At 40.9% G+C, this 24,503-nt stretch overlaps 1 protein-coding gene across 4 annotated transcripts; it reads left to right on the top strand.

Annotated features, from left to right (window-relative positions):
• The first annotated feature begins 68 nt into the window (after positions 1-68).
• On the top strand, positions 69-24,066 carry klu (klumpfuss). 4 transcript variants are annotated; one of them, XM_066282156.1, is made up of 3 exons: positions 69-2,404; positions 11,089-11,133; positions 21,728-24,066. In XM_066282156.1, the coding sequence occupies exon 3, from the start codon at positions 21,813-21,815 to the stop codon at positions 23,079-23,081; it is 1,269 nt and encodes a 422-aa protein (XP_066138253.1). In that variant the 5' UTR covers positions 69-2,404; positions 11,089-11,133; positions 21,728-21,812; the 3' UTR covers positions 23,082-24,066. The 4 variants fall into 4 exon arrangements, with proteins under 4 accessions (XP_066138253.1, XP_066138252.1, XP_066138254.1 ...); XM_066282155.1 differs by lacking the exon at positions 69-2,404 and adding an exon at positions 7,983-9,081; XM_066282157.1 differs by lacking the exon at positions 69-2,404 and adding an exon at positions 9,176-11,008.
• The last annotated feature ends 437 nt before the right edge of the window (positions 24,067-24,503 follow it).

The raw sequence follows: 24,503 nt of genomic DNA, 5'->3' as shown, positions 1-24,503 counted from the left end.
ACCAGACATAAACTCACTTAAGTTTTTTCTTAAATTGACGCAGAAATCAATTTAGCAACATAGTTGCATAATTATTGGCGATAAGCAACAATAAATAACACATTGGACTAGTGGATCATGCGCGTTTATTATTATTGATACGAGAACTAATTTATTTATAGCAATTAAAAATCTTTTGTCTAGGTCAAACTTGCTGCCGTCATCGATCGTTTGACGTGCGACAATACGAACCAAAACATCCGATAACATCTACAGTGGCGGGGTTTAACAAACAATAAATCTATAATGAGATCATATGATTTTGATTATTTCCGATCCATTGAATGAAGGTTGAATTGATTTCTGAGGCTTTAAAATTTAGAAAAATGTAACGGTGAATTGTCGGATTCCTTGACTATCCGACACAGCCCGTATAGCGTACGACAATGCAACGCATCCAAAGACGCCTACTTTGGTACAATAACAATTATCAGTGATAGTGTAAGACGGTTCAATTACAGTACTTGTTTTGATACGATATGGAGTTAATTATAAGTAAATCAACCCACGCGTTTCGAGTTTGTATTTGTTTATAAATTTACGCGTCCGTTCCGCTGATAAAGCGTCGATTTTCGGTAAATTTGCGTAAGCGATTGCGACAGCCGCGAGGGTTGATTTGAGCGCCAAAAATCTTGGAACCCCTGCGAGGGCGGTTATGTCAATACAATGAGCCCTAATCGGTAAACATGGGAAGGCAGCTTGCAAACAACGGTGCTAAATGGGCATTGACCGGCGGTCAAGCGGACAACAATAGGCCCAGACGTCTAATTTCTTGCCAAATCTTCTTAAAGACGAAGCGGCACGCGCGCCTTTAGGACGATTTATCGCCTTGCCAGCCGACATATGTGTGAACGTACCTTAACGTATGCATCGGGGGTTTTTTGCGCGCCCGAATGGCTCTCGTGGCTCTAGCTTAATGGCTTTCATGGCCTGACAACTTGTTAATTAAGAGCGCGTCTCTAAAGGCGCGTAAATCTACGCGTTCCCGCCCCAATCCAAGATAACTTCCTAGGTCGAGATTGATCGGCCTGATGCAAGACAACCAGGTGCAGGGCCATTTCTCGAAATATTCTAAACATTTTCCAGCCCTATTTACATGCAAATCTAATCGGTTGGTTATTGAATCTCCGGGCCATGCAGATTTAGATCCTTTTGGTGTTTTTAGGAAGAATTGTTTTGTATGGTAAAAATTTTGCGTAGTTGAAATGCTAAACATTTAAGACTTGATTTACAGAAAAACACCTTTTTATTCGTAATCAGTTCTAATGCATTGGATTTCAAGGTGGAAAAACTTGACACCAACAGGATTTTGAATAAAATTTTGTTTCCTGGGAGTACACGCTTTTGATCAATAAAATTGGCTCCAAAATCGCTCTAAAGACTTTACCCTTCTCTTTGATGAATTGAACTCCAGAATAGTCAGAATTACAGTTGCTTGATGAATATTTTGCAATTCAATTTGTGCTGGTACTTTTACATCGTCCTTAGATAACTATAAGGGTTAATATCCACATTTCGGTTTCCCTAATTTATATAAAAAATGCCTTTTTTACGTTACAATTAATGAACGTTCATAACAAATCTTGACCTTTCAACTTCTAGGTTTGCTATATTTACATCCGCATGTTTCTAGTACATCTCAAAATGCATTTCTACGGTTTCATATCTTGTATTTCAGATTCGATATCATCTACGTTTTGAGAGCGAATTAAGTAGAATATGTTTCCTCCAGATTGACCAGATTTAGATTCACCTTATTTTGCAGAAAAATGCATTTTTTGTATTCCGATTCAATTACTTTCGATGATGTTCATTCATTAATCTCTTATTGACTAAAATCTTCTATATTTATATCTTGGGCTATAACTTAACCAAACCTATGCACGGTCGATTTCTACGAAATATCAGAAAAAGCGGTCAATTTAAGAACTCTTTTACGTTCTATCAACAATTTTCGAGAAAAAAAAAGTCGAGACTTAAATCAGGACAATCTGGGAACGGAGCGTTGGTGCGAGCGGCGTGTACGCGACGCAAAGCGTTGGCGAACCCGCCGCCAAACGCAAAAACGGGCGGCAAAAAGAGGGGGGGTGGGAGGTGAAAAGCGACGAATCAGGGGCCGCCCTGGTCGCTCGTAGTTCTGGCCGTGGGTGCGAAATTTTCCCGACTCCGTTGTCAGTTTGCCGCAGTCGGCGGACGAACGTTGTCGCTTTGGCAACTAGAAGCGGCACGCGCAGGACAGTACGCGTGCGACGTTCCAGTGTTTTTTTCGTTTATTTATTTATCTTTTTTCTCGCCACAGTACTATCAGTGTTGGGTGGTGATTCACATGTGACGTGGGGGGTGGTTATCTAGTGGCTCTTGCATGGTGAGTATTTTGATTGGTGATGGTACCATGACAGGGCTTGAAGGCGGAAAGTCAACAAAAAAATGAGAAATGCATTTTAAACATTTACTTTACTTTGCGTTTTAATTGTTCTAAATTATATTTGGATATTTTTAAATTTCAAACTACAAAAATAATTCACCTTTAAATTGTGACTTTTTTAATCCCAAATAATCATCAAAAATAGTGCCAAATTCCCTTTAAAAAACGAAAAATTTTTTCTTGTTTAGACTGTAAATACCGCTAAAATATGTAAAAAAACTTCTCGAATCCCTACAGGAAAGAACCTCCCTAGTATCGGCAATAATAAATCTCCGGTGATCCAAGACGATCCTTATCTTGAAATCCGCAAAATTTTATTAGCAAGTAATAAATAATATTAATTTAAAGCAATTCGACAATACTGCACAAAAATTATTTGACAAGTAAACAAATAAATCATGCCATGTTGCCGTTTTTCACTGCATCTTGATTTGAAAAAACTAGGTGAAGAGAGATTTTTATAAGAATAAAGTGATGGAACTGACGACTCTGCTAGTTATATAAGTTAATCAGTAAAGAAGTTTAAAATCTCACCAGAAAGGGCAGCAACTGATATCAATTAGGCAATGAAATTTGGCAACAACATGTAGAACTTCTGACATGACAGAACAAACGAACGAAGCATTATTGCCGTTCACTTGCTTCAAGTTCTAAAGCTAACAAAGTTGTTTTCTGACGTTAAAATAAAATTTCCTAGAATGATCATAAGAAAAGTGAAAGAGATTTCGATATAAAGTCTGGGTTGAACAATAAAGGCACCTTAGCAATATTAACGCAACTGTTGCATATCTTCAATATTTTTGAGTTCATGGACAATTCTAGTAAAAAACTGCTACACTGCCCAGTTTTCTGTCAGAGAAACAGACATTTAATTGTATGAAAGTGAAGTAAAAATCTAAAAAAAATAAAACATCCAGGTATTAGATGACTCGTTAACTAAGCATAGCTTGAGAATTACGTAGAGGGGTGACGCTTTGTTACTGTATGTGTGATTAAGCATAAATCACCATTTGCTAGGCAAAGCGCGCTTCAAATACTATGCAAACTGCAATAAAGGTCTGAAAAAAATTAAGAACATTCTGAAAACATTTGGCAGCAAAGCTTTAAATAGCTTAAGAGCTAAACAAAAGAATGTAGCCTTCTTGCCACACTTGAATTAATTAACGGTTAATAAAGACTCCACATATGTATTTCCAGGCACAGAAGGGTGATTATTAATTTTATAACGAGCAATAGTTGCCATTAAAAAAAATAATAATAAGGCCTTGCTGACGCGCCTCAAAGACTCCATAACATTTGGTGTGTTTTTTCCGTAAAGATGACTTAATTGTGAATTTGAAATAAGTGTACAAAATACACTGCAATTTGTAATGAGGCATGGGGAAGAAAATCATCAAATAGTACTTCCAAGACCAACACCTTGAAGTCTCAACACAAGAACGTAACAATGTTGCATTTTTTAATGAAAGAATTGTGGTAAACTTTGGTAATCTAAGTCAAGAAGAATTTTTCAATGAATAGACGAATTTTCTGACACTTGAGACAACGGAGTTCTAAAACAAGTGAACCGACCATTGTTGCCGCATCTGGTGTAATTTCATTCATTTGGGGTAAAGTTGAAGTAAAAGACTGAAATTATAATTGTTACTGACTCCTAGGTTATCGGTTGCCGTGGTAGTTTTCAACGGCAACTCTCAATGAATCATACGATTCCGAACATAATGATGCCTAGCCACCGCCGATTAATTCTCAAATCGATAATAGAACTGTCAATAATTACGTTTAATTTATTCTTAGGCAAAGCCTCCAGCGGCGAGAGCCCATTTTTTACCGATAGTTGGTACCGGTACGTCTTAAATTTACCGACGTTCTGCTTCTCGGAATTCTTTCGTGTTGCTCGTAGTCGCACATGAAAAACTACCGGACAGCGGGTGCCATTTTGAATTCGGCGGCGACGCCATTTTGCCGAAAAACGTGCAAATATTGTACTTGCGGGTAGAATAAGCGGCGATAATCAATATCTTAAGTAAACCATGTTATCTGGATTATTTTGCAGCTTATTCAGTTGCCATCAGCCCAATTTTACTTATACATATATTTGTTACCGCAGTGCTCCATGTAGAGAAAAAGAAATGTAAGTAGTATTTTCGAGAATTGCATTTTTTTAATTTTATGGCGAATTTCTGTGAAAAAAAGCCCTTTATCTATCTCTCTGAATGACCAAAATATTCAACTTTAACGTTTTGGCCTTCACGTTGATCAGATCAACACCTAATCGATTTTTTCATTTTTAAACTGTCAGAATGTTGTCGAGTATTCTCTATTCGCTGTTTTTCAACAAAAAGTATTGAGCCGGGAACAGTTAAAATCGTTTTAAAATTTTCTCTACTTTAATGCAGTGTCACTGCCGTTAAAACGATAAAACGCGTAATTTTTGGAATAAATGAGAATTCTCTTGGAGTCTATATGGATAATTACCGAGTAAATAATTGACAAGTGGCAACATCGCAATCATCGTTTGATTAAAGTTTTATAGCTGTCAAAATTGTAGAGCGATGCTGCCGGATGTTCTCAAGTACTCTCGGTACAGGCAGTATTATGTTCTTGCTACTATTTTCGGAAACAGCTTATATTATATTGAGCCGGAATTGGCTCCTGTGAAGTGGCGACTATAAATTTGTGGTATAATTGACAAGCAGCGCAATTAGTCAAACAATTAGGGTCGCGCAACAAGGGTTTCAAAGCGTATCAGACGCGCAATTAGGACAACACTTGCTCGCCTGGTCGGTAATGGGATGAAGGATCGCTCCTTTTCGCATTATTGGACAGGTGCCACTGAAAACTAATTATTATTATTGTTCGATACCGACCGAGCGTACTCAAATCTGCCAAGTATTAGACGACATGCTGTCGACGGACATAGCCGAACGTTTGTCCAACTAAGTGAAATCAATATTGATCTTTTACTTAAATAAGCAGCGGACGCACATGTGCCGTATGCCTTTTAGGCAAATATTAGTAACCACACTTAACGAAAATATGCAAATGCACAGCGCAAGTGGCGACCGTTCGTCTCGAAGGTTGACAGGATCGTCGAGCGGCCTTTGTGTGGTGGCTTCGAAACAAAAAAAAGCGATTTTGCCTTTAGTGGACCGAGAGAAACGACGAGTAAAGACCGCCGATAATGGGGCTCTTGCTTGCGTCGGAGATGGCACGACGCCTCTGCACGTGTAGGAGGGATGTTTTAGTCACTGCACTGCCAGATGCAGCCGCCCACATCTCAGTCAAGGATTAAATTACAAAGGAAAAGTGGTGTCCTAAAACTCCGCATATAAACACACTATGAACAATGGAAATAAAAACGGCAACATTGTTCCAGCAAAATTGACCAAAAGTCATGTCACCATCGTAGTAGAGATTATCGAAATAAATTAAATATCTCTCTCCAATTTTGGATTTTTGATGGATTAGCCTCCGGGTCAACCAAATTTATGGTCATCAGATTTTTACGTAACCTCGCACAACTTGTTATTAAAGTAATTTGTTCTTTTCCCCTAGTGCCCTTTCGTATCTTATCTTAACGTTCCAATGTTATTTGACAATGTGACCTTCCGATTGACCAGATTTATCAACACTTCATTTTTTCGTTACGGCCTCCGTGATGTCACACTTCGTACCGTTACCTTTTTCCTGTGAAAGGCATTTTCACGGCTCTTTTAGAGCCATTAGTCAGCATTCAAATGAAATTTAAAGGAGATCAAAAAGTAATTTTATTATCGTTAAAATTTTTTAAGGAATTAAAAGGAATCTTAAATTCTCAAAACTGAATCCTTTTGGCACTTCATTATTATCGAAAATTTTTGTGGGAGATTATTTTGTCATTTGGTTACTGTCAGGTGGAGACAACAGTTTCAATTTCTAAGTCAGTTTTAAAAAGGCCATAACTGTCACTTAGTTTCCTTCGGTTTTCTCTCCATGTCGGGTTCTGATTGGTAGGTAAATTGTCCAATTTTGGTCATCATTCTTGTGATACAGATTCAAGGTTAAGAAGTTTTTCAAATAAAAAAAAGATTAATTGACACCGTTACAAGCATGGAAAGTCAAAGAAAAATTCAATAAAATTTGGCAGCAATATCCGAAACGCACAGCTAATCAAAATAATGATGTTCTATTGTCATGTCTCTATGATATCACATTATTGTGATTAAATTCATTAGAAGAGTGACCAAAATATACGAAATGTCAATTTACTACATTGTTTCCAGACTTCACTCACTAGATTCCTTCAATTACCACCAATTTATTCCCCCCGATTTAGGTGAAACTTTCTCTTCCTATTGAATGATTTTTTAACCTCCTTCCCTGTTCGTGACCTAGAACGCCCATGACACGAGTCGGGGGTGTATCGAGGTTGTTACCCCCGCAACAGTTGGCCACGACTGGATCGATCCGGATTCAAACGGGCGTCGAGTTCAAGGTCGTCCCCGTGGGGGGCGTCGGGACGCTCCGGCATGCGGTCTGACCCAGTCCCTTTGTTGTGTTTTCGGGTGCAATAACCGAACCAAAGCGACGATCGTTTATCACACGATCGGAGATACGGTGAAACAATTAAAAGATAAAGCGTTGGGCGTGGCGTGCTAACTTTGGTGTTGATTAAATTTCAATTGTAATCGTTCTCTCTCTCTTTCTCTGTTTATTTAAATAAATTTTCGCGGGGTTTTAACGGGAGTCATTAAGCAAACAATGGGCCGCTGTACCCGATCTATTATTATTTATTGGTACTTTAACGATCGATGTTTTCAGTTGCGATTGGAAAGGACGAATGGAGGTGTGCACTGACAAGCTAATTATTACGGTTCGTTTTATCGCCTATTGCTTTATTAGTGCATGTTTCTCAGGAGCCGTCAAAACATCTCATTAATTCCCCCGAAATTACGTTGTTTTTACCCGATTCTCACTCTTAAATATAGCCACCTAGGCAGACAGACAACAGCTGATGTGTCATTTTTCAGCGCCGCGGCTCTATTTACGGCTCCGACTTACGCACAATTTAAATCAGGACTCTCTGCGTTCAACATGGTTAGATGCGTTCTTCCTCTATTCCTCCGGCCAACGCTGATAGTGCATATAATAAGGGACCGGAATTTTTCTTAATTTTCTACTCTTTTAATTAACCGAAAGCTCCATCTTAATTTTAACTAATAGCTGGTATTAAGATCTGAACAGTGGGCCGTTCATCAAGCGAGACCCTTCGTCACGAGCCATGGGCGCGCGTATCTATTTTCCCATAAGAATTCTAAATTTAAGTCCAGACATACAAATCGCTAGAAATGAGAACCAGAGCGCGTTTCTTGGATGTATAAAACGGTGTAAACTCTCGGCCTACTTGAGCTTGTTTTGACACCTCTGACAGATGGATGACGTTCCTGTTTCACGCGAAGCGTGTTTTAGGGGAAATGTTGCTTTACACCTGGTTTAGATTCTGCAATATTTCAACAGGTATATCACCGAGACGTGTTTCACACGCATATTTGTCATAACTCGTTTCTTGGTGGAGGTGTAAGCATTTAAGAGGCAAGTAAACGAGGAAAACGGACTTTGTTTTCGTATCATTTTACGGAAAGATCTTTAAGAATAACCAGAGTTATTTGAAATTTCTTCCATTTTACAACGTGACAACGCAACTCAATTTGACAGCCCTCCGGTCTCTATGGTCTTTGGGAAAAAAATCGATAATCTATTACGCCCACCTTTCAAACAAAGACAGGGCGAAGCGCTGTTATTTCATAAAAGTCACTTCAACAACCTACGAAAGTCTTCCCGTTGGAAACTTAAGGCAAGAATCAATTTTGGCTGGAAATTTGGAAACGCTAATCTGTGAAGTACAGTGCTAAAAGTACCCGTTTGAAGTTCTACTCCTAATGTTATGTTTCTGCCTGCTGTAACATCAATGTCGTGCAAGGAGATCATTACTTTCGGTTGTGACCTTGACAATTCTGGACGGTTAACCAAGAGCCTTAAACTCTACTAAATAAAAAAAAACAGAAGAAAATTTTCGAAAAATGGTCCCAAAAAGCAGTAAAACTGTTTCCTAACTGAGACCGAAGGGACTTTGGACGTTGGAAGGCAATATTTCTGTATGAATTTGCGTCTATCGGATAGTTACACAATGCAGTAGTGCCGGGCGAAAGCCGGTGCCGAGCATTCAGAAAATTGACATTCCTTGAAGTGTAGGTGAACAAAAATTAGTAGCAGTAATTGACAGTTTTAATTGCCGCGACTGGCGTCCAGTTCAAAGTGTCGCCGAAAACACGTTAATGAACGCGGGGCTGACGCACTTCACTCCAATTCTGACGACAATTGTTTACTATTGTATTCAAATCGAATGGCCCCCGCGATCGCCTGATTTGCGTCCGGGCGGCTCAGCTGTTTTCGGGTCTTCGTGCCACGTGCGACCGAGTCAGCTGACGACCTTGATGTCGACGCCGCGCGCTTGACCTTCCCCATCTGGGAATGCACCCCCCGGAAAGTGGTTGGGGGCGGTGTTGCCCGCCAGTGGCGTACTCATGTCGCATCGTCCGGACGTGTGACGATATTAATTCGACACCTACCGAAAGGTAATCAAAATATCACATTACACTTACACGCAGCCATAAAAGAAGCAGATAAGAAAAATTCACTAAAACACGATTCCCAGATATAAACATATCGAATATCGTCGACTCGGACGTTTATGTATGTGCCTTGTCTAACGCTTATTTGCCTGATAAGTTTCTATTCTGTGTAAAGTTCGTTTAATCAAAAACGCGCAGGGCCGTTTAAGGCCTGGTGAGGAGAGAAAAAATACCGCATTAATCACTGGGTAATGACAGGCGATGGTGTTGAAAAAGCGGTACCATCAGCAGTGTTTGTCAATGACTGAAAAGGCAGCCAGCGGAGCAACAAAGAAGTGGACTCCGCGGGAGTCGATTCAAATCCAATAACATTTTAAATAAGGTAGTCTAATAGTACCCGGGTTTTTTTGTCCCGGGTACCACTCCGGCTAACAAGCGTATTATGTTTTTGTGGCCGCGTGGAATGTCGAAACATGTGGTTAACAAATGATTGCGTTTCTGTCTTATACCCAGTAGTTCGATATTGTTCTTCGGTAGTCTCCTTTTTCGGGACTCATTGAGACGTTCGCCATTGAATTCTCATCGGTATTTCGAGGCAAGTATATAATAATTACGAATATTAAAAGTGCGCCGGTGCACGCCGAACCGTAAACTGGCGGTGGTCAGAAAAAGGCTGTCAATTAAAATTATTTGCTCCAGCAACTCAAAACGGTATCTATTAATATTTTTAATTAAGTATAATACCCCGTCGATGTCGAGAGGATAAAATGCGAAGTGTGGGTCGGACTGGTTTACGTTTACGTAACGTGTGCCGTAAAAGGTGTTCTTTTTTACCACGAGAAACTAGGACTCTGACGTCAAATCATAGCGATATTTCAAAAAGCGACGAGAACATGTGGAATAATCTCTAAATGTGGCAACATCGAGCTCAATGACAGCTGCTGTCTTTCTCGAATTTTTTTGCGATTTGTGCGATTTCTAGTTTTCGAGCCTCTTCTTGAGGATTAATTTATAAATTCGTCCTTTATGTTTGTGTCAAGGGCAGTCTTAGCTTTAATTTTAGATACGGATTCAAAGTTCCATTTTGAGACGATTTGAATCTCTCGTCTGTATGAGTAACATGTTATGTGGGCAATAGTTTCTTGGCATTAAATTTTGAACTGATATCCGTCCATTTTAATTAATGTTACTGATTCTGTGTTACATCGTAAATGCGGCAACATTGTCTTTGAAGTCACATTTGACAGCCAGCGCATCGAAACAAAAATAATACATAACGTTACCCATTTGGAAAAATTTCGTAACATCCTGGATGATGATGGCCATGGCAAGTCATTACCTAATATACGCCCTCGCAAAGTCATAGACTACACCTGCGTGTGTGGTCCACCATGTAATGCACGCATAGTAAAAAGTCAATAATACATAGATCGGAGCAGTCAGGCGGCCTGCATGAACGCGGTCGGCGCGTTGACATCAGCGGAAAATTCGAATATTCCCACAAAACGACCATAATTCACGCCGAAAATAAATATGCGGTTTTAACAAGCTGAATGGCCGTAAAACCGTCTAAATAACCGTACATTTTCGTGAAAAGTGTGGGAAATGTTTTAATGATTGAGTGAGTGGTTTCGCTCCGGTCCTGTAGAGTTCACATAGCCTTGTCAAGGTCACGTGTCTCGAAACACCGGCACGTGTCAATTCAAGGGGTCACGACCCACTTTAGGCACTTCGGGATGCTGCAACGACCAGCAGGTACCGTGGCCGTTTTTGCACCGTAAAGGGTTAGTGCGAAGATACCGCGCAAAACCTCCCCTCGAAGAATACCATCAACCGAAAAGGCACCGGTAGCCTGATGGTATCTGCCCGCTGACCATTTTGGCTCGCCGCCGGCATGTCGCGGCAAGTCTGGAATCTGTTTTCGATCAGGGTATGCGGGTACCACGTTTTTTTGTCCTCCCACGTTGTACCGTTACGCTCCATTACTGATAGTTTCTTGTGTTTTTTCAGATCCTCCGCGGGCCACCGATTCTTTGGGAAGACCTTTCGTACACCGTAAGTATCTCCTTTGCACGGGTGAGGCTCGTAAAAGCCGTAAATAATATCTGTAGATTTAAATAGGCGATAACGATCTTGGGCGACGTTTATGTTGGGGGATAAAGTTGTTTATGAGGTGTCGATGACTGCAGTTGGCACCCCCAACGAGAACCTGCCAGAGCAACAATTCAAATCTGCTCGGGTTTCTTATTGAAAGTTTCATGAGCCGCCGCGCTTGTAATGGGCTCGGCCATGTTTAATGCATTTTATTAATAAATACGAGCCTATAGAAAAACATCCCAATTTATGCCCGGGTTTTCTCTCCCACGCCGCTGTCCCGCGCACACATACAATGGACAACAAGGCGTGAAATCGAATACAAATGTCCGGTGAAATCGGTTTTGACGTAAAATGATGGACACGATTACATCGGACAAGCACCATACCTGCGCAAGTGGGCCGTCCAACAAGAATTTTAAACGAATTTATTCAGATTTAACACTGGAAAACTGCCCTTTGTCTATAAGTGAAGATTGGTCAGAGTGAACTCCGGGATATTCTAATTTAGCTCCATTAAATTCTTTTCAACCAATTAACAGATATTTTGCTTCTGGTGATTGGCATGTTGGATGGTAGAGTGGATGCCATTTACGACCGATATTTGAAAGGAACTCTCATTTGTAGGGGGCACCACTCGAATTTTGTCCGTATTTTGACAACACGTGTCATTTGACGTCTTTTGTTTCCTGCTAATAAGATGTTGAACCAATAAGTTGCATGGTCAAATCTGAAGTTAGGGCTCCATTATTTACGATCTTTCCCGATTGAATGACTTTTACGATGTTTAAAATTTACTTAACGACCGTTTTTTAATGTTTTCAAAGTAGCGGTGTCTTAATTAAATATCCCGTTTATCTGAATTTCAGGAGTTTGTTGTCAATCAGCCCTTTGGACTTCCCGATTTTCAGTCCAATTTCAATTGCAGCTTTCCAATTTGTAGACACAGCAAATAAAACTTGACAGACATAAATTTGTTGCCGCGAGAAAGGGCTTCTGAAGGTTCCGATACCCGGGGGCTCTACCAAAAAAAAATCCACCTGCCGCTGATTTACTTTTATTATCCATCCCCCGATTAGGATCTCCCTTTTTTTGTTTACAGTGGGTGATGATTGGGTCTCTCGGCGTTTTTATCGTCATTATTTACGACCTCCCCCTCGACCAGACTGAGGGTGTTCCTTTAATTACTCGGTTGAAATCGGGCGAGCGCGGAGGCCTACGAAAACCAATCGACGACAGGTGCGAACAAATGAATGTCTCTTCGTTTTCAGCCAATAATGATGTTAAATGTTCCAAAGTAGAAACATGACAGTTACAAAGCGCGGTCTGTCCCGGCTACTGCTAAAGTAGCAGATTGGTGTGCAGATAAGCGCGGCTCGGCCCGGCTATTGTACAATCCCGGTAATGCACCTTTTATCTTTTAATGCCTTTTCTCTCCCGCACGGGGCGTTTTCAGCTCTGTAAAATATCGAGCTAAATGTTCGCGGCCTCTGGCTGTCGACATGGGCACTAACGTTTCCTTTAAGTACCGCGCGTACCGTGACCGCGGACAATAAAGTAACACCGCATACCAAATGAACGCAATCGCTTATAACTTTATATCGGGAGAAAAGTTCTGATTGTGCACTGCGGCTACGTTCTCGGATTCGCATCTTTTTTCGTCAATTTCGATGCCATTTGACAAATTTACAAACATTTGAACTCGCCTCAAGTAGATAAAATAAGGAAGTGAATACTGTTTCCTTGTATTTCTCTGATAGGCACAGAAATGTCATATTTCAAATGTCAATGTCGCACGAGAATAGTTGGAAATCGGACTAGGCCTTACCTGACATATGTCAGAAGCAGGAAAAACAAATGAAAGTGTCCTAGATGTCTGTACGTTGGTAAAGATGAGGGGGGCATTATAACAGTGAAGAAGAAGAGTCTAGTTACGACAGATGACGTGTACCAATGATTTTTAATCGCAATTACTACACTACAACGAACCGATTCAGACTATTCCTGTTTGAACATTCCTGAATAACTGCAGATTCTTTCCCCCATTCTCTTGTTCGAATTTTTTTGACATACACCCATGGGCAGATGTGCCGATTTTTAACGAAACGGCAGCGATAATTGAGCGACCGTGCCTGCTACAAGCCCCGATATAATGGCATAAAACTTAAATTTTATTAAGGACGAGCTTTTTTGCTCCTCGTGCATGAGCGAAACCGGCCCGTTTCCTTTTCGGCTCGTTAGGAGGAGGAAACGGCCGTGGTTTAATGATACCGCAAACGTACCCGAGAAAAATTCCGATAAAGTTGTAGCGCGCCGCATTCTGGAGATATTTGTATCAAGATGCGCCATTATTAGTCCCGCACTTTCGAATCATCCAAATACGGACGTCCCTTCTGTCCGCAGACACATTTCGCGTAGGCTTTTTGAGGCCGGTTTATTTATGCGTTAGGTGGCAAATATGCCACCATTCATCGGATCGTGCTTTAATGTATGGCACCAAAAAGATGTTCTGGGCTTATGAAATATTTGCGAACGTCCCAATGGACTCTCGATATTTATAACGTGGAAATTTGCAATTACAATGACTGTATCGCGAGCACCGCACTCATATTTACATAAAACCAGACGGGGGATTTAAAGGTGCATGTAGGTGTCGCCTCAGCGGACTTTAAGAAGCCTCCTTGCTCTAATCTATATGTATCGGGATCCGCACGCATTTATATGCCCCATTTACATAATACACACACTCATACAAGAAGCCTTATTCCAGCGCAGAAACCATTTTTCAACGTACCAGTTTTAGTTTCGGCCTCTTCGCTTGCCAGATTCAGGCATGTTAGATTTTTTCCTCATTTCTATTCAAACGAGCGCCGTACAAAAAGCGCACAGAGCTTTGAAAGAAAAACAATCGGGCATTGGCCGAAAAAGGCTTTATCGGCGTTAGGTGCAATTACGGGTCGCCGTAATTACTCTGGTACGTAAAAAATGTCCGTCAGGTGGCGACTGTTCCGCGAATCGTCGTCCCATATGGCCGACGGCGTAAAAGGCAACGTCGCGAATTCTGTTTTCGTCGTAAATCTTGGTGAGTGATGGCGCGCGAGTCCCCAGAAACGCTACGTTCCCCGTTGTTTTTTTTTACACAATTCTTCCTACTGAGTATTCATTAGAGATGGTAATTATCGGTATGTTGTAGCATAACCGTATCGACTTATGGGCACTAGATCTGGAGGTTTCGCCGACCATTTTAGGAGAAAAGTTCAAATTACGAGAATTAGTTTATCTGGAAATTTGAGAAACTCTTGGAATTGATACCAGTCATCGTTTGCATGTCTCATATTTCAAGAATCATAATTGATATTACAATGACGACAAACTTTACCAAATTACACAACTTTTATCATTTTGAAAATGTAGAAAAAAAAATGACGTTGACTTGTGTTTTCTAGTGGCCTAGTTTAGATGCTGCATTTTTCAAGTGAGCACAATTTTTATCATTTTCCAAAATTAAAAAATGTATCCATGACGTGTGATAAGACTCGAATTTGCCTAACAATTTTTATAATTTGCAAAACAAAAAAAATTATACCAATTTCCATAAGCGATTAAATGTTTATGAAAATGTTCTTCGCCTTTATTTTTTATTTTCGATTCTTCAAACCTCAAACTTCTCAAGTGAAACCCCGATAAGAATGAGAAAATTGAGCTGGAGTTCAATTTTTTGTCCCCTAAATGGTGGCGGACTCAGAAGGGAGGGAATTGGGAGATTTTCGCCGATATCTGCTATTTTTAGCTGATGATCTCAGGTGTTTCTTTGAGTCCTGGAACGCAGCTTTTTCAATGATAAACGATAAATCAGTTCCGGATAGGGATCGCTCAGAGTTCACGCGAGCGACGGATACTTTTTTCCCGGACACCTCTGTTTATGCGTCGTTCGCGGCTTAGAAAAATGCAATTATCCGGCGTTTCTTGTGCGGGGATTCTCGACAGTCATACAGCCCAACTTGGCCGGTGCCATTTACTACCTCTTAAAGGTGTTGAAATCGCCTCCCATCTGCGTTATGGCATTGTTGACGCGCGTTTTTTCCTGAATATCTCTCGGTCAGATCGATCAAACTGCTGCTGCCACTTAAGCGGCAATTTCCCAAAACGACTCGGCTATTTTAGTAATTATTACTATATTATGTATTGCCCAACGAGCCTATTTATTTACTTAAGATAGAGATCTGCGGTTAATGCATTACTTTTGTTCTTTTTTATTTATTCGCTTTATCTATTATTATTATTATTATTACAATACAAGTCCTTTCTATTGTCTCTCTCTCTCTCTCTCTCTTTCTCTCTCTCATTCTGCCTCTTTCTCTCTTTCTCTCTCTCTCTCAATAACGGGGAAAAAGCCAGTCATGCCTTTCGTCTGCGAGGCATAAATCGGGCGAGGGCCTCTTTATTAGACGAGGAAAAATGCCCTGGTACATATTAAAAAGTTCCGCTTGCGCGGTCGCAAATGATTCTCATCGCTACGACTAACTGTAGTCGCGAAAATCATCGGTCTCATAAAGGGAATTAAGATCGTGGGCGGTGAAACTAGACCAAATAAACGTCCCATAAAAATCCGCTTTATCAAGACGCGTTTCAGCGAAAAAAACGCCCACCACGCGGTAATTATCGAGACAGTTAAAGCGACTGCTGCAGAAAAAGTGCCGGAACACACCCTCAAAACTGCCATCATTATCGGCTCGAGCTCTAAAACTGACATTAGAACTAGTCTAATAAAATCAATCAGTCGACCCACTCGTCGAATTCTCATCTCTTGCGTTTAATAGGGGACTTCCTGCGTATTAATTCTTGGACACCTGATAAACGCAGGACCGGACTACATTGTGCAAGCGGAATCGTTAAATATGGGATATGGCTCCGAAAGAATATTAAGGCGTTTTGGTACTTGCCGGTTGGTAAAGGCTAAACCATGGAATTTTGAAAGTGCGCTATTTAAAAGGTACTCCAGCACGGCCAGATTCAAGACCTTTCTTTTTTTGAAAATCAGTCGAAATGTGAAAAATATGCCGCGTTCGAGTTTTCTACGTCGCTGCTCCTACGTAAATGCCACGGACGCCCCCAGGATGGCCCGATTCGTACTCATTCCACTCAAAATTGGTATAAAGCAGGGAAAATGCATCGCTCTGGATTTTTAAAAAAATCGAAGTCCTTAATACCGCCTGGTCTCTACGTATAAATGATAAATTAAATCTCATTGCAAGTGATCCCATTATTAGATCTTTTAGAGAGAGAATTGAATTAGACCTCAACTCGGTAGCCACGAGTAGGAGGGTTGGAAAAAAATTCGAATGTTGCGCCTTGAGCACGTCAAAAAGGAAAATATAGAATAAAATGCGTTTAATTTAATTGTTACAATTCGTAACGGTGTTGGTAAATACACGTAAAACGACCCTGAGGATCCAAACTCCTCGACTTCCTGGGACGGAAAGAATATGGTTGTTTGCTTCAACCGTCAGCTCCGATTAAGATTCTGAAAATCTGCCGTCTTTGAGTGAATACTTGCGACAATTCGTTGATTTTGGAATTGGACATTTGACATTTGACCGTTCCACAAAGAGTTATAGGTCCGAATTTTCAAAGTCTCGAATACGTCTCTGCAACGGTATCAATGTCAAGAACAGTCTTTCGGTGAAAGGCATTATTATTTTAAGTCCAAAAATACAGTTTTTACGTGTTCCTGCTCAGGTAGTCGAGGTCAATCTTTAATGGTCCGTACGTCAGGTAATTGGCAATCAAGCGACGTAGCGCGCAATTATAATTATTGTCGGAATCTTGGGATTGGCGCTTTTTCCCAACTTTTCATCCCGGAAAGTGAGAGGCGGCACGCGAACCTCTACTTCGACGCTGATTATCAATAAATAAACCGAAACTAATTCGCATGCAAAGCCAGTGTGCATCGATAACACGTATGTAGCTCCCATCGGGATTTGGAGAGCGCCAGGTGGTTCCTCCCAATGGTCAAATACAGCGACGCCCACACCGATTTCATTCTGAGTTACATGTGACTAAGTTGTCCCCAGGGAGAAAACCGTATTAATCAATTTTATGTGGCCATATCGTCAGGACTTGTGTACTTACGTTTAAATGTCACTTGTCTTCGAGCGAAATGTGAGTTAAATTGGGTAAAATCTGGCACTCCGGCTGTCTTCCACACTTTTCTGCGTCATAATCCAAAAGTAAAAACCCAAAAAGTACATTGACAACATTATTGACAAACTTCCCCAATAATATCAATATATGACATTCAGATGTTGCTGATTCACAATAATTTAAAAGCAAACGCTTAACGCGATGTTGCCAATTTTTTATCGCATTTCTTCGTTGCTTTTCGATCTAATTGATGCACTCCCACAACTCTTCACCGGCCATTAAGGTTGAAAAAAAAAACTAAACTTGGGCCTTAATAGAGATGTCGAAGTCGATTCGGCCCGACTTGATTGATGTCTCGAATCGAACCGATGATTTGTTGCCGCAGCCATCTTTATTTCATTTCAAAAGAGATCGATTCGGTTATTAATTGAGTGAGTCGAAATTAATCGGTTCTAATGGAACCATTATGAGTCTAGTAGCCTCACGTGACAAAAAAGCATCGCGTGCGCCTGTTTTTTGTTCAAATTGCTTCTACAGGTGCTCAGGGGGCAGGTGTAAACAAGTTATTGAAAAATGTGTATTAGCAGGGTATGCATAATGGGGGTAATGACGAAGGCATAAATTTTGCTCAGAAACTTTGTAGCGAGACCTCTTCAGTTGCAGCAGGGCTTAATTACGGGCGATTAATTCGTTTCGAGAGCGTTTATATCAATTAGATCGCATCGAACTGGCCATTTTTCCTCGTCGAAACGTGAGCAAACATTGAAAATCAATTAAGAAGGTGGCTTTACGTAAATCACTGGTCGCACCTTATAGGTGTCGCTGCGGTAATTCCGTCATTAAAAACACGATAATCCTTTAATTTATACCTACATCGGATAAACAAATAATTATATTATTACAATGACTATTAACAATATTGAACTATTTGGCATAAGGCCTGTTTCGATTGGTTTTTTTTTTCGATATCGTTTCCCATAGTATTTGCACTTTGGCCTGATTCAAGTCCTGATCTAGCCCACGCTGATTTGCATTTCTAAACGGTTTATCGGTGTTCGGTTTCGATGACCGCGATTAGGTCGATTATAATATTATCCGATATGTCTTTACTTAAATATTAGGGAGGCCTTCAAAACTCGGCCTTTTTCAACTTTTTGGAACATTAGCCAAAATAGAAAAAATACGGCACAGACAACTTTTTTATGCATAAATTCGTAGTTAAATTGTGTGGAGGCCTCCGATATGGTCCCGTTCGAAACTATTGGACTTTCTTCAAGTTTAGTCCAATCGAATGAATAAGCCTTCTTCAAGTTTCATTTCTACTTAATACTTTGGAAGCGTGCAGGATGGCCCGATTCGAACCCATTCGAAAAGTCGTTTTTGAAATGGGAAAAATAAGTTGCTCTCGAATTTTCTAATCGAAGTTGTTCATCTCGCTCTATCCGCGGCCAGAAGACATTATTTATAGACTGAAGCAGTCATTGTTCGGGATGCGCGAGAAATGTCCCACGCCAAAAAAGCGTCCTCTTTTTGTCATTCCCCGGGCGGACTGGTGCACAATTAATCACGGAAATCTGGCAAACGCGTCGACGCGATCGCTTTGTTGGATTTCGGTACAAATTAAAATCGTCCGAATTAATGAACCTCTTGTCGGACCGGCGACAATATCTCAAACTTGTGTCCGTCATGTCGCGACAACTGTTTCGCTCTCAAACGCATTTAGAATGGTCAGAAAAAGTGCAGCCCAGCGCCTCTCTGTATCTGATTTTAAAAGATATTAACATTCCAACTATCGTAAATCATTGTCCAAGCTTCAACATAGTAAGGAAACTTAACTAAAACTCGGTCGTTCGAACCTAGACGTATCCTAACTCAACATTCTGAGTTCAAATATCACTCATTTCTCTCGAGTTTAAAAATACGATTTTTTTTTTCGAAATTTGCGTCTCGGATGCTTCGAGGACTACCCGATTTGAACCTATTTAACTTTTTTAAAAAATTAGCGAAAATCAGAAATATACTAAACTATTGCTTCCAGGGATGCAAAGTACAAAGGTGTGTAAATGTGAAGTTTGCACGAATTTAGATCCCGTGTGCCGGTCAAGGAAAGTATTGTCTCGAGCGCTAATTAATCAACGGCAGTTGTTAAATGTAGAACTGGAGGTACTTGATAATTATTAATAATAAGTGCCGATCGCAGATAGCGGGCCTTAAAGCAAACTTAATTAAATCCCGCATAGAATTAATTATGAAGGGGCATGTAGAAGTTTAATTAGTCGTGTAGTGGGTGGTACCGCTGCGGCCGTAAATTACCTAGTGTTAATCGAGTTTTTGTCCCCTGTCCGATATTTATGAAAATATGCTAAAAACTAGTCTTAACCCACGCGCTCGATATTAACGCTCGATAGACGATGCCCGGCGGGCATCGAAATCATGCAGCACAGAAAATTAATTTTATTATCGACGGTTCACTGCTACCTTATCGGCTACTAGAATTGTTGCAAAATACTTTTAAATTACCGCCTAAACTGGTCCCCGGTAATCGGTTCTCAATTATTATTATCTGCGTGGGACATTGGACTATAGGGAGGGGCAGGATTATCGACCATTGGCGGAGCAAAAATGCTGTCAAAAAATTTCTGTGGCATCGAAAAAAAACACCCACTGAAACGTATCGGCATATCTCGAGCCGTCCTCGAACCATATACGTATCGTCGGTACAATCGACGGAATACAAATTTCCTTTCAGTACTCGGCTCGTTTTTGCCACGGCCCGAAGAATGCGCCGCTTCTGACTTCGACAAAGCACCGGCCATTTTTTTCTCGATATAAATGAAATCACAATATGCCTACAACACTTCTTCAGAAAGAGAGAGAGTGGAGACCCGAAACATGCACGATGAAGGAATTACGTTGGGCGCGGCCCCTGTCGCAGAACTGGATCGCTCGTTGTCAAGTGCAAAAGTAAATGCGGGTCTGGTTTTTTTCGTTGATTTCAGCGAGATACAAACTGTCACGAATCGGGGGCCATAAATCAAAACCCGAATAGAAATGGAACTTGCAATCGACAAGTCCCCCGATCGACCGTTGCATTTTATTGCCGCTTTTGCCGCAGCCGGTTCGTGCCAAAAGATGCCAGACACCCGCAACATTTACTATTAAATAATCCGCAGAAGCATTCGCCGGAATGGAAAAACCTGGCTTGCAGTCGTTCTGCACCATTTTAGATTCATACCATAGACGTGCAAATACGCTTAACAGTAAAAGTGCAGACTTGGGCTTAGACGGCGATTCTTAACAGACAGCTGCAAGGGATTTCCGCGACGCCAGAAATTATCTAAATCCACCTATTGAACAAACAGGCGGATTTAAGTTCGTTAAAGTTTTCCAATCTCCACCCGTCCCCCTTCGCGGGCAGCCACTGGATTGAGCTAGTTGTGTCTAGACACCCCCGCAATGCACCATCAAGCCAACGTTGCCAAAACAGCCCTTAGTTCTTTTGGAAAAGAAGAATAAAAATTCTTAATGGGCCTTAAGACGGCAACCATGCTCCTTCACAGAGGTCTTCGACCACGTGTCTTCGGTCTCTGTCCATTCATGACGCGGAACGGGGTCAATTGTCAGGTGGATCGCACAGGTAACCATCGACAGGTACCTGGGGCACGTATTCACGGATCAGTGACGACGAGCGGCGTGGGCGTCTTAATATAATAATTCCTGAATCGGAAACTTAAAAAAATCACACGCAGGCAGATCGAGTCAGTCAAGGGACCTTACCATTATGTTATGTAAAAAAAAGTTCAAGTTTCGAGACTTTAAATATTAATCGAAGTTGGGCAAAAAAATTAGATTTGCAGGTAGGTAAGTGCGGTTATTTATTTATTGATGTAGGCACACTTACGCACCTGTATATGAAGGCGATTTTGCAGTCATTTGACCCCAAAAATATTTTTTTAATTCATTTATTCCATATGTTTAGTTCGATTCACATAATTTCATCAATTATCTACCGTATTTACTTTTATTGCTATCTACCTGTAGTAACCAGTTGCAACCAATGGAATGGCCGTAAAGCAGATGTGCTGTAAGTTTTCTTCGCGCAATTTTATTACTTTTACTTCATATTCATTGTACCTACTTCTGCGTAAACGCAAAAAATTCGAAACCTAAACTTTCTCCCATAAAATAGATCTTCTATTCAATTAATGTATTTTCACACATTTTTTACTAATTTTTCAATCTTTAAAAATTAAACAGTTAGAACTTTTCGGAATTTTTACCTTTTCAAACTTGTCGACAGCTACGTTAAAACTTTCAGGGATATCTTTTTTTTAGATAATTAGTTGAAAATGACTACTACGGCGATGTGATTAAAATTTCATCCTCTAATTTTTACTTTTATCCATTTCAGGTGGGACCCAACCACGCAATCCACCACGCAGCCAATCGACAGTCCCAAGAAGGCTTGGAAGCCGTACGAACACCTGCTGCCCGCCATGACGATGGCAGAAAGCTCTCTCGAGGCTCCGGATAAGACCAACAACAACCATTCGATGGTGGCCAACCACAACCACCGTCCACTGGTCAAGCAACGGAAGCGCAAGCGGCTGAGCCAGGTACTGGACAAGCTCACCGGCAGCAAGGAGGAAATGGTCAAGCACGAGTACGTCAACAACAACAACGAAGAAGGACTGACCACGAAGAAACAACATTACGGGGAAGTGTTCAAGTTTGAACCGGTCAAAGACCCGGAGGATGATGTGTTCAGTCCTGCGAGTTCGAGTAATAAGTCCCCGCATAGTAGTACCGAATCTCCAAGAATCAGTTTCAGTCCTTTGAGGATTAAGGAGGATGATTCACCTCCGCATACATGGAACAGGCCTCCTTGTGCGTGCTATCAATGCGTTGCAGGAGTGGGGCATCATAGTTTGCACCCTTACGACCGGTTTTTTCCTGCATCCCCCATCAGCCCTTTAACACCCGCATCACCCAGTTTCGAGCGCTACTTGCACTCCAAGTACCTTCCAGATATCTTTCGGAGGCGCAGTCACTCGGATTCGGATTTATGGTTCGAGAAGCCTCGCACCGCCACAGCAGAGTCCCAAAATTCCCCCCAAGAATACCCTTTGGACTTGTCCATGAAAGGTATCAGGGCCAGAGAGCTCAGTTCTCTGGAGTGCTTAACTCTTCCTCCTCCTCTGCAGCTGCTCCCCCCTGGGTTCCTCCCTCCAAAAGGGTCAGTATCTGTGCCTGTAGTCAAAGGAGACGTAGCTTCTCCCACTACAAAAGAATCAGTGGCGTCCAGGTATAATCTTGAAGTATCTCCAGTGGTTGAGGAAATGCCGCCAGGCTCCGATGTGGCCTTCGTATGTCCAGTGTGCGGGCAAATGTTCTCTCTACATGATCGCCTTGCCAAGCACATGGCTTCAAGACACAAAAGCAGGCAAAACTCATCGGAAACCACAGCAAAAGCGTATCTGTGCGAGGTGTGCAAGCGGTCTTTCGCCAGAAGCGACATGCTCACGCGACACATGAGACTACACACCGGGGTTAAACCGTACACATGTCGGGTGTGTGGACAGGTGTTTTCGAGATCAGACCATCTGAGCACGCACCAGAGAACGCACACCGGGGAAAAACCCTACAAGTGTCCTCAGTGTCCTTATGCGGCCTGCAGGAGAGACATGATCACACGGCACATGAGGACGCACACTAGGTACGAGCCCGAGAACCTTAACCCAGTGGTCAAGACTGAGAGTCAATGACATGCGTCGAAGGAGATCTCAAATCATTCCAGAGTGAGTCGGTCTTAAAAAAGGACAATCTTCAGAGTTTTATGTATACAGAGTGCCAAAATTTTGGGGGCAACAAAGTTAAGACAGTGAGTAGTTTTTTGACCAGTTTTTGACTTATAGATCTGAATTTATATATTAATATGCTCTGTGATAATGAAAGAAAATACAAGGGAAACTAGGTGAAAAAAAGTGTCTTTTTTGGGTTTAACTATATATTTTTGATATTATATAATTAGTTGTTCTCTCTCTTTCTTTTTAATGTTAGTAGTTACTAAGTAGCTTATAGAGGGCCCGAAACCGTTTCAAGCGCTCTCTATTGAGATTTGTTAACTTTTTTTGTACTTAGAATTTATATCTACTATTACGTATTAAGTTGTAAATTTCTAGTGCCACTGTAAATATACTCTGTTCCTATTTATCGATGATGGATAGCCGGCGTGGAAAATCTTATTATTGCCACCCTGTTTACTAAAACCACCCGGTGTAATATCTGAAGTCTGTTTCTATGATCTGTTGTGCCACTCAAAGACGTTTTCAAACTTAACTTATTGCTTTAGTTTTAGTTTAGTGCTCACATAAAATGCGCAGACTCTCTCTTTTTTGTTTATATTTGTACCTTAAGTTCGTATTTTTAGTTCGATTTGACAATTTTGTCCTAATGAGGTGTATTTATTATATATTTTTTTATTTGTAAACGGCAAGGTTTGCGGTTAGTCCGGGTTAATCATTATTCGACAACAGTCACCTGAGGTGAAATCTAGCCATCGCGGAGGTCGAATGTTTGAAGTCGATCACAAACCTTGCAGTAAAATGTAGGACAGCTGCCCTTTGTAGTTGTTCGAGCGATTTTTTTTAATTTATAATATTTTGTTACTTTTGATTTTTTTTTTTATTGCGACTCGATCTGACTTTTCTTGTTAATTTTCGACAATAAACTGTGAGGTTTCTCTCCGAATATTCAAGTTTCATTCAGTTTCAAAAGCAAAAACGTCATATCGGCCCCAGGCGTTAATAAATATGTATTAATTGATTGTCGGATAAGATACATACACACATAATTCGAAACGCTTTATCGCCGTTTATGGGCCTACTAGAAAAACTAGTTTGTTTAATATGGATCAAAATCGTGGTATTTGAGGCGGAATTGGATTTAATATTGTGTCCCCGGTAGGCGTATCGCGTTACGTGCCTCGTCTAGAAAACACACGGCATATTTGGAATTAATTTCTTGTTGGAAGTGGGCACAGAGGCGGTCTGAGATATTGGCTGAATCATTTTTACTGCATAGGTACCTCAAAAGTAGTCGGGGCATTCGCTTTTCATTAAAAAAAAAATTAAAAAAAAAAAAATGAATACCAGGTTCAAGGACCTGTCTCCAAAAATACGAAATTT

The sequence above is a fragment of the Euwallacea fornicatus genome, chromosome 5, assembly GCF_040115645.1.
Source record: "Euwallacea fornicatus isolate EFF26 chromosome 5, ASM4011564v1, whole genome shotgun sequence".
In the NCBI taxonomy this organism is placed as follows: Eukaryota; Metazoa; Arthropoda; class Insecta; order Coleoptera; family Curculionidae; genus Euwallacea; species Euwallacea fornicatus.
Note: the sequence above shows the minus strand (reverse complement) of the source record. Positions and strands in the feature narration are given on the sequence as shown.

Bases quoted from the DNA above. Each gene is read 5' to 3' on its own strand.
- klu (XM_066282155.1), top strand. From the start codon at position 8,978: ATGCACCCCCCGGAAAGTGGTTGGGGGCGGTGTTGCCCGCCAGTGGCG. The intron at 9,082-11,088 runs GTAATCAAAATA...GTGTTTTTTCAG, and splicing joins AATTCGACACCTACCGAAAG to ATCCTCCGCGGGCCACCGAT. The intron at 11,134-21,727 runs GTAAGTATCTCC...TATCCATTTCAG, and splicing joins GGGAAGACCTTTCGTACACC to GTGGGACCCAACCACGCAAT.